Here is a 10,020-nt window from a genome sequence, read left to right as displayed (position 1 = left end):
TTAGTCCTCAAGCTGACATCTTTGCTCTTCAACACTTTAAAAAGGTCTTGTGCAGCAGATTTGCCTAATGCAATACGTTGTTTGATTTCTTGACTGCTGTTTTGGTGAGTGTTGATAGTTGATCCAAGAAGAATGAAGTCCTTGACAATTTTAAATTTTTTCTCTGTTGGTAAAAATGTTTATTGGTCCAGTGGTGAGGATTTTCGTTTTCTTTATATTGAGATGCAATCCATACCGAAGGCTGTGCTCTTTGATCTTCATCAGTAAATATTTTTTAAGTCTTTTTCACTTTCAGTCTACCCCCTAGCCCATGAATAATTTTCCTTCTCCCTTCATAACCATCATAGATGGGTTCTTTTATGAAGAAAACCTTTTCTTAACTTTGTACTACATTGGTCTCATACAATATTTGTCCTTTTGTGATTGACTAATTTCACTCAGCATAACATCTTTCAGGTTCATCCATGTTGTGAGGTGTTTCATAGATTCTTTAACTTTGTGTAGTATTCCACTGTGTGTATGTACCAAAGCTTGCTTAGCCATTTTTCTGTTGATGGGCATTTCGACTGTCTCCATTTTTTGATGTGTCTCTTGTAGACAGCATATTGAAGGATCCTGCTTACTTATCCATTTTGCTACTCTTTGTTTCTTAACAGGTGTACAAAATCCATGTAATTATCGATAGGTATGAATTGGTTTTTAAAAATTTTTTTTCTGTGTGATGCTGCTGATTTCTTTGTTCCACAAAAATTTTCTGTGTTGCATTCATTTTGTGAGTTTTCATTTCTATTGTGGTAATGTTTACTAAATCTTTCTGATTTTCCTGTTTTTTATTTTGATGTGCAGGTATATTAATTTTTTTTTAGCTGACCCTGTAATTTATAAATTTTTTCCCTGTTTAAAAGAGTCTGCTTTATCTTTAAATCTACTTTATTTCTTTGCCATTTGGAAGTTCTGTATCTACACTATTCCCTCTTTTTTGCTTTGTAATTGACTTCATTATACATTGATATCTCTGGTTCCCTATTATCAGTCTTGCAGGTTTGTTTTATTTAACTACTTCTATATGCTAATTGAAGGATCTCTGGTAGCATAGTGGTTACGAATTGGGCTGCTAACCTCAAGGCCAGCAGTTCGAAACTACCAGCTGTTCTGTGGGAGAAAGATGAAGCTTTCTGATCCCTTAAAGGTTTACATCTCCCATGTAAACTATCACATAATTCACAATAAAACATTAAAAAAAAAAAAAAAAACAGAGTATGGGGAGAAAGAAAGAGTCCCCGCTGAATAGATTTCCTCTTGGTGAAAAGAGAAGGGGATAAGATTTGTATGATTCAATAGTGAATAACTGTTATCATGACTAATTGTGACTGTCACAATTGTAAAGGTAGAAGTTTTGTAACAAAAACAGGGGAGTGGTTAATCTTACAGTCCAGAAACAGAGGACCCTAGGACCATCAAGGGAGAAGAGCACAAGTAGAATGAGGGACCTTATCCAGAGAAGCAGTGACGCCAGAGATGGAGGCAGAGATGGGGGCATGGAGAGGAGGAGTGGCTGAGGACTCTAGATTCATGGGAATGAGGGACTAAGAGCTGGTGGCCAGGAGGCAGACTTGCAGAATGTGCCCTTTGGAGAAGTAAATTATTACATATGCCTGAGTGGTTTTTTTTTTTAAAGTTAAAGTGGATAGAGAGAAATACTGTTAACTGATGGTACATGGAGGGGATTATAATCATTGTAATGAAACAAGGTGTATGATTTGTTGAATGTAAAACTGATGATGTGCCCTGTAAACTTTCACTCAATCCACAATAAAAACTTTAAAAAAAGATTACAGCCTCGGAAACCCTGTGCAGGATCACTATGAGTTAGAACCGACTCCACGGTACTTAACAACAACAAATATCCAGATTGAATTCTGGGTGATGTAGTATGGTAATCTGCATGGTAATCTCAGTCTGTTGCTGTTGTTCTCAGTCCAAACAACACCCTTTAGCATTTTTTGTAAAGTTGGTCTGGCCATTATAAATTCCTTTAATTTCTGTTTATCAGGAAAAGTCCTAATTTCACCATCATATTTAAGGGACAGCTTTGCTGAGTACATGATTCTTGGTTGCCAATTTTGTTTTCTTTCAGAGATTTGCAAATGTCATACCATCGCCTTCTTGTCTGCATGTTTTCTACTGAAAAATCAAGAGGTTAATCTTACTGGTTCTCCTTTGTAGGTAATGCTGCCCTTAGTATTTTTCCTTGACTTTGGCTTTGGAAAGTTTGATTATGAGATGTCTTGGTGATTTTCTTTTGAGATCTATCCTGTTTGGGTTTATTCATCTTCTTGCATGCTTTGTCTTTTTGTTTTTCATGATGTTAGGGAAGTTGTCTTCCAGCAATTTTCTCTGGGGTTTTTATTGTCTCTTCCTGTTCTGGAATTGTTTGCTGTGAATCAGAACTGACTCTACAACACTTAACAACAACAGGGTAAACATTGGATAGGTAATCTCAAGGTCAGTGGTTCAAATCCACCAACCACTCCTTAGAAACCCTATATGTTCTCACAATGAGAATGGACTTGATGGCACACAACAATAAATCATACACAAACACTGCATATTTCCTTCAAGATGTTTTTCTATGCATTTCTTTATTTGATACCATTTACTTACCTCCCCTTTCTTTTTTTTCTCTCTTTCTGATAAAAGTTCAGCCCTTCTTTTAGCAATCAACTCATCCTGTTAAAAAAAGAGATATGTTAAAATTTTAATGGATAAGGATAAAAATAACTTTTATGTATTAGTTTTTTTTCCAAACTGGGAATACTATGTGGGTGAAAAAGTGGCTGTAATTCTGTTACTTACCTCTCTGGGCCCCTGAACCTTTTACTTTTATCAGCAATTTCTCTCCAGAGAGATAAATAGTACTGGGAATCCTAGAGGGTTGCTTTAAGCCAGAATTGACTCAATGGTAGTGGATGGGTAGGGAGTTAGTTACTCTTTCCCTGAAATTAGGACCCCTTTTCAAACACTGATTAATTACTTATTGGCTTGTTTTTCATACTTGAAGAAATAAGGAAACTTGTTAACAGCTATCAAGTTGACCCCAACTCCTGGTGACCCCATGACGCCAGGATCCACCCATTGTGATCCATTTGGTTTTCATTGGCTGCATTTTCAGAAGCAAATACTTGGAGGGAATTTGTTTAAAATATTTGATGGTCCTTTTATAATACATTTAAATACAATAGCTTTAAAAAACAAACTAAACTAAAAATACGTGTGTACATTGTCTTCCAGCTCTTCTAGGGTCCTCTAAATTTGATGGCAGGGAGCTCTAATGACATGTCCCCAAGGTTTGTGTGAAAACTAGCCCCTGTAGGGTTTTGAGTCTCACTGGCTCAGGACCTTCCAAATTGGAGCACCATTACATAGCAGGAGATTGGAATGGATCCTGAAGACATGCTCTGTGGCTCTGGTCTAGGCCAGGTGGATTCTGGTGCGTTTATCTAGTTAACATGGAGTACATATTCCTGAAATCTTATATCATACCATGTGGGAACTCAAGAAATAGTTACAGGTAGAATTATACAACTGAAATGAATCAAACTAATTTGGTTTATGAGTCCCCAGAGATAATCTGTTGCTTTTAAGAGGGTGAGAATTAATAAAAACTTTTATTATATCTTTTTCTTAAACTATAATTTTACCATAGGTCTGTTAACCATAGCATTGTAAAAAGACAATTTCTTTTGTGCTTTCATAATGCATGAGGATCACTTTATACATGTGATCTGCATACTGTATACACAATAACACATCCATGTGCTGAGTCTGCTTTTTCTCTGCTCACTTCACCCAAACAAGGAGAGGCCAGTGAATTAAGATGGCAGCACTGTTGTGCCAATGGCCTACCAATCACATGTCTCAAATAATTCTTAACTCTTTAAAGAGTCTTGCTAGTTCATGAACAATGCTTTCAGGATGACTACAGTATTAAACCCCCAAAACTACAGTATTGGTTAAAGACCTTTGATAATTTAAAACAGATGGTGAACAAATTCCCCAAGCATTGTTATTAGCTGTTGTAAGTGTCATCGAGTTCTGACTCAATGATCCTGTATAGCATTTCTAAGGAGCAACTGGTGGGTTTGAACTGTGGAACTTGTGATTAGCAGTTCAGTGCTTATCCATTTATTTTACATGCCTACCCTTATTTTTGTCTTCATATCTTTGATGAGTTTTTTCCTGTCTGATTTCCTCTTTTGTTTAAGTTTCCACTTATCAATTTGAGAAGGAAGAAGTCGTTCAGAAATATCTTGATCATCAACTTGTATAAAAACAGCAGCATCTGGGAAAAATCCACGCTCACCCAGAAACTGGGCCTCCTCAGGGTATCGTGGGAAACCATCCAGTATAAAACCTGTGGAACTAAGTGGACATTTTGATAATTTATCCTATTTGCTTAAGATAACAATATAGATTACATACAAATATTAAGATGAGATATATAGAGAGATAAATTTCAACTTTATGCAGTGTGCAGTGAATAGTTTAAAAAGTGTACTATAGTATCTTTTACTGCTTTTAATACTTCTACTTGTGTATGTATACATGGTGTTTCTTCTCCCAAACATACTGAATTGCATTAAAATGATAGATAGTATTTTCTATTTATAACAAAATTGTAATCCATCAATTTACAGATTTGGTTGTTGGTTGTTATGTGCCGTGGAGTCGGTTCTGACACATAGCAACCCTGTACAGGGTTTCTGAGGCTGCAAATATTTGCAGGAGCAGAAAGCCTCATCTTTCTCCCATGGACCAGCTGGTAGTTTCGAACTGCTGACCTTGCGGTTTGCAGTCTGATTTGTAACCACTAGACTACCAGAACTCCTTTCTCTCGCAGTTTAGGAGGTTACATTCAGAGTGCTGGTTCTAGGGGAAGGCTTTCTCTTTTGTCAGTTCTGGGGAAAATCCTTGTCTCATTTTATCATCTGTAAGCCCTGTGTTCCTTGAAGATCTCCAAACATTTTGGCATCAATCTTCCCCTGGATCTAGGAGCTTCACAGTGCAGGGACCACAGGACCAAAGGATCTCTCCATTCCTGACTCTTCTGTCTTGATGGTAGTAGGTCCCTCCTTCTATGCTCAAGACTCTCTCCTTTTATCTGTTATAAAATAAAAGGGGTTGCATGCCACATCCTTGGGAGTCTCCCATAAATTGGATCTGGGTAGTAATGGGATTATGGGTGATGTATCCTTGTGTGGTTCTGTAGGAAAAGCACTGGACTGCTAATCTCAAGGTTTGTGGTTCAAAACCACCAGCTGCTTTTTGGAAACGCTATGCATGGTCTATATGAGTCAGAACAGACTCAAAGGCACTTAACAACAACAACTACAACAACAACATCACACCCTTAATCTTCTTATTGGTTTATCACATCAAATCACATCATGGGGGATAGTTACATCTCAAATGCCAAACCACTGAGACTCTTGTCTCATTCAAGTTCACACGCAACCTTGACTTTCACACCCACTTCTCATTGTTCTTCATAGTATCTATCTGCTGTATCCCGTGAATGAGTCTAGCCAAGCCTATCTATCCTGCTTTCCCATGAGTCTCTGCTGTTCAGCTGGCCAATCCTGGTCAGCAGGACCTAGGAAGGAGCTAATACTCTGGGATTGGTTTTGCCTTAGCAGGGAGCACATATGAAGATTTCTGTTTGGGTCAGAATTTGATCTTAGAATGACCACATTTTCAGGTGGTGTGCACTAAAACATTTGGTTTGACTTTGTTCCTGGTTCCTGAGAGGTAATATCTAAACCTGTGTAGTTAAGAATTTGGCTGACCTTCGTACTCAATTTCTGAGAGGTAGCCTCTAAATCCTAGTTGGAATGACTGTTATTAATTGTGGGTTCCTACTGAAATTAGGTGCTATCAAGTTGGTTGTGACTCATAGTGATCCCATGTATAACAGAAAGAAACACTGCCAGTCCCCTGCTATCCCCATAATCATTACACTTGAGCCCAGTGCTGCTACCACTGTGCCAATCAAACTCATTGAGGGTCTTCCTCTTTTTCACTGACCCTCCACTTTACCAAGTAGGATGTCCTTCTCCAGGGACTAGTCCCTCCTGATAATATGTCCAAAGTATGAGAGATGACGTCTCATTATCCTGGCTTCTAAGGAGTATCTGGCTGTACTTTGTATTGTTGTTGTTGTTGTTAAGTGCCGTGGAGTCAGTTCCGACTCATAGCGACCTTGCACAGGGTTTCCGAGGCTGTAAATCTTTACAGGAGCAGAACGCCTCATCTTTCTCCCACGGAACCGCTGTTAGTTTCGAACTGCTGACCTTGAGGTTCACAGCCCAATTCGTAACCACTACGCTACCAGAATTTTTTGTTCTTCTGGTAGTCCATGGCACTTTTAATATTCTTCTCCAACACCATAACTCAAATACATCAATTTTCCTAGATTCATACTTTGTACATTCTGTGTTATAATTATGGTTGTTCACAGCTGTTTCTCTTCATTTTGAGTTGTGCCCCATCAGCAAATGAAGGTCCTGAAGACTTTACTCCAGCTGTGTCATCATGATCAATTCTACTTTGAGGAGGTATGTCTTCCCCAGTCGTATTTTGAGTGTGTTCCAATCTGAGGGGCTCATCTAACAGCAGTATATCTGACAATAGTCTACTGCTAGTCATCATGTTTCAATATTCGATATTCTGGTGCTGACAGTGTTCTACTGCTATTCATAAGGTTCTCAATGGCTAAGCATTCAGAAGTAATCTGTCTCTTTTTCCTAGTTTGTCTTAGTCTTGAAGCTCAGCTGAAACATGTCCACCATGGGAGATCCTGCCAATGTCTTAGTCACAGACTCACAACCCTAGAAATCCTCATTCAAGTGTTTTGGGGTGAGGTCTAGACATTAACATTTAAAAAAAATACCCCATATGTTTTGAAGGTATAGCCAAGCAAGTGTCACTGAATTACAATTTTTAACTTTTAAGAATGAAGCAAACAAAAGTCAATAAAAGTATAATCCTATATAGATTAAAATACCATATTGGTTCCTTAAGCCACCACTCAGAAAGAATTCCTTCAAGAATTTCTGGAGGCAGTGGCTCATTGTCTGTTAGATTTAATCTGATTGCTTCTTCTTCTTCTGTAAGTTGTATTTCTGTAGGCTAAAAACAAAGAATCCATGTGTAAAACAAAACAGTGTATTAATAAATAGTACTACACTACAGAGTTAATTGGGAAAAGAGCTGCTATTTAAGGTAATTTTTAAATCCTACGGCTTACATTTAAAAATGTAAAACATGGGCTCTATTTTAAACTAATATTTGATATGATTGTAAATATTAAGTTGTATCTACTATAATTAAGAGGAGTCAACTATAACAACTAGCAGACTGATTTTCATTCTTCAACTCAGGGTATCTGTCTTATCACTTTTTGATAAAACCTTGCAAGTCTAAGACACACCCCTACAAGGCTTATTGAGTTTTGTTCTCTTTCTTGTATGATACAGTATTATCTCTCCAACCAGATCATGATTAAGGAATGGGGCAGCCAAGCAGCCATTGTCCATAAAGGGATTAAAACATCATAATAATACATAGGAAGTACTATAATCATTAACCCTGCTCAGCTCTCTGTGAAGTCAGATCCATGTTGAAAGAATATTTAAAAAGCACAGTTTTTACTAGAACTGAACTATTTTTATTAGATATTTTTGGCATTCCCCAAATCTGAAACTGAGTAAGATATGGCAAATTCTGCTTACCAAGAAGTGGGATATATGTAAAATTAGAATCCCTTAATACGCCTCCTCAGAAACCCTATACAGGGTTGCTATGGGTCAGAACTGACTCAACGGCACTTACCACAACAACAACAACAACAAGTCAAAAGGTTAAGAAAACTGCAAAAGAAACCCAAACAAAAAACTCTGGAAATGTAGGAAATGTTTTGCCACATTTAAAAATCTACATCTGTTGAATTTTAAAATCTGGGTCAAAATTTTTTTTTAATTCATAGAATCTCAGTTTCTCCATCTCCACCAAATACAACTTTTAAAGAATACGGTTGAAGGGGAGCAAGATCATCTATTAGGATACTACCTGTTGTTCCGACTTTATAAATATTGCCAATAACTACCTGAGTCTATTTATGGGGGATTACTTGAGAAAAAAATTGTCTGGGTGTATCAGAAATGATTAACAAATGAGTTAGAATTAAGAATTTTCTTTTTATAATCCCAGATAGGAATTACTCAAGGTATATACATACTTTCATATGATATGAGGTATCATTATTGTTGTTGTTAAATGCCGTGGAGTTGGTTCTGACTCATAACAAACCTGTATAGGGTTTCCAAGCAGCAGTTGGTGGGTTTGAACCACTGATCTTGTGGCTAACAGTCTAGTGCTTACCCTACAGTGCCACACCAGGACAACAGAAGTTAGTGTTTTTGAATCTCAATGGCATTGGAACAGATTTTTATGATATTTGAGAGAAGACATAGCACAGTAATTGAAAACCTTATATTATAGGTCAGATGTATTAAATCAAATAGTCTCAAATAAATGCAATACTATGGTCTTCTCAGGGAAAGCTGTCCTGGTTTTTTTTTTTCTGGAATCATGTGAGACTCAGTATTTTATGTTGTAGCTACGCAGAAAGGTCTGCATTTAACATGTTGGGGTTCATAAGTACTTTTTCATAGGCTAATTTTTCCTTGTTAGAAATGATAGCATTTTATACCATTTATATTCTGCTTAACAAAAGTAACACCAGTAAACATAATTTTCTGCAAAAAGAGTAACTACCTGCTTCATGGTATTTTCTTCCTCAATTGTAATATTGGCTTGAATTGCAAGCTCTTCAATTTCTTGCTTTGCAGCTAGCTCATCCTCAGAGTCTTCCTCAAATTCAGGTCCAGCTTTTTTTTCAGTTTTGAACATTAATTTTTCTTGAAGGACTTCTTCAAACTGAATGTGAAAAATGCCCAAATCTTCTGCTAGATGACGTCCACAGATAGTTGTGCCAGAGCCATGGGGGCCCAGAAGACATAGTCTTAATGGTGGAGCCTGTTACAGGGGTTGAGTCAGGGAAGATGAGATGCGGGGAGTGAAGAAAAGAAACTTTTGAGTACTTTAGAAAACATGACAGGCTTATTAAAAATTTCCTCCTAAGACTGAGTGGGGATTATTATTTTCAGGAACTCAAGTGTTCAGTGTTAGGATGTTAATTAATATACAGCAAAATGTGTGAAAGCCAGAATTTGCGTAAGGCAGAAACCAGTCAGAGGGTGAAAACTTGAAATATTTCCCACTAGTAGAAAAATAGTAAGATTGCACCTTGTAAAAGGTGGGAAACTTGAGACACCCAGAAAAACAAGGCAATCACATTGAGTTCCAGCTCTCACAGGTGTCACTGTAATTCATGATAACAACAGAGGTCTCAGGATTGATTATCAACGATACAGGATCAGCTTCTGAATAAAAACTGTACTGTGTTTTAGGTGAAAGTTTACACAGAAAATTAGGTTCCCATTTGACAATTTCGATACTAATTTTCCATGACATTTCTTACAATTGTCACCACACGTCACCATTCTCAAGATTCCCATTCTGTTTGTTCTGTTCCCATTGATCTAGCTTCCCATCCCCTCCTTTCCTTCTCATCTTTGCTTTTAAGGTAAATTTTTACTGTTTGCTTTCATATCGTTGATTGTTAAAGGGAATATATGACTCATGGGTGATATTATTTTATAAATCAGTCTATTATTTGGCTGAAAGGTGGCCTCTAGTAATAGCTTCAATTTAAAATTCAAAGGATATCTAGCTTAGAGCTATAGTCTCAGGGGTTCCTGTAGTTTCACTTATCCAGTAGGTCTGGCCGTTTTTAGGAACTTAAATTTGCTCTGTATTTTTCTCCCGTTCTCTTGGGAACCTTCTATTATGTCCTTGGTCAGAATGGTGAGTAATGGGTATCTGGGCATCATCTGGTTT

General features: G+C 37.3%; 1 protein-coding gene across 1 annotated transcript in view; it reads right to left on the bottom strand.

The window, feature by feature from the left end:
• The window catches only part of AK9 (adenylate kinase 9), a 175,220-nt gene that overhangs the window by 49,922 nt on the left and 115,278 nt on the right, over window positions 1-10,020 (bottom strand). The window contains exons 27-30 of the mRNA XM_006839988.1: window positions 8,833-9,096; window positions 7,064-7,188; window positions 4,203-4,422; window positions 2,661-2,730 (exon numbers count right to left, since the gene is read on the bottom strand). Coding sequence (XP_006840051.1) covers window positions 2,661-2,730; window positions 4,203-4,422; window positions 7,064-7,188; window positions 8,833-9,096 — 679 coding nt within the window. The remainder of the gene's footprint in view (window positions 1-2,660; window positions 2,731-4,202; window positions 4,423-7,063; window positions 7,189-8,832; window positions 9,097-10,020) is intronic.

The sequence above is a fragment of the Chrysochloris asiatica genome, unplaced genomic scaffold, assembly GCF_000296735.1.
Source record: "Chrysochloris asiatica unplaced genomic scaffold, ChrAsi1.0 scaffold00027, whole genome shotgun sequence".
NCBI classification, from domain to species: domain Eukaryota; kingdom Metazoa; phylum Chordata; class Mammalia; order Afrosoricida; family Chrysochloridae; genus Chrysochloris; species Chrysochloris asiatica.
Note: the sequence above shows the minus strand (reverse complement) of the source record. Positions and strands in the feature narration are given on the sequence as shown.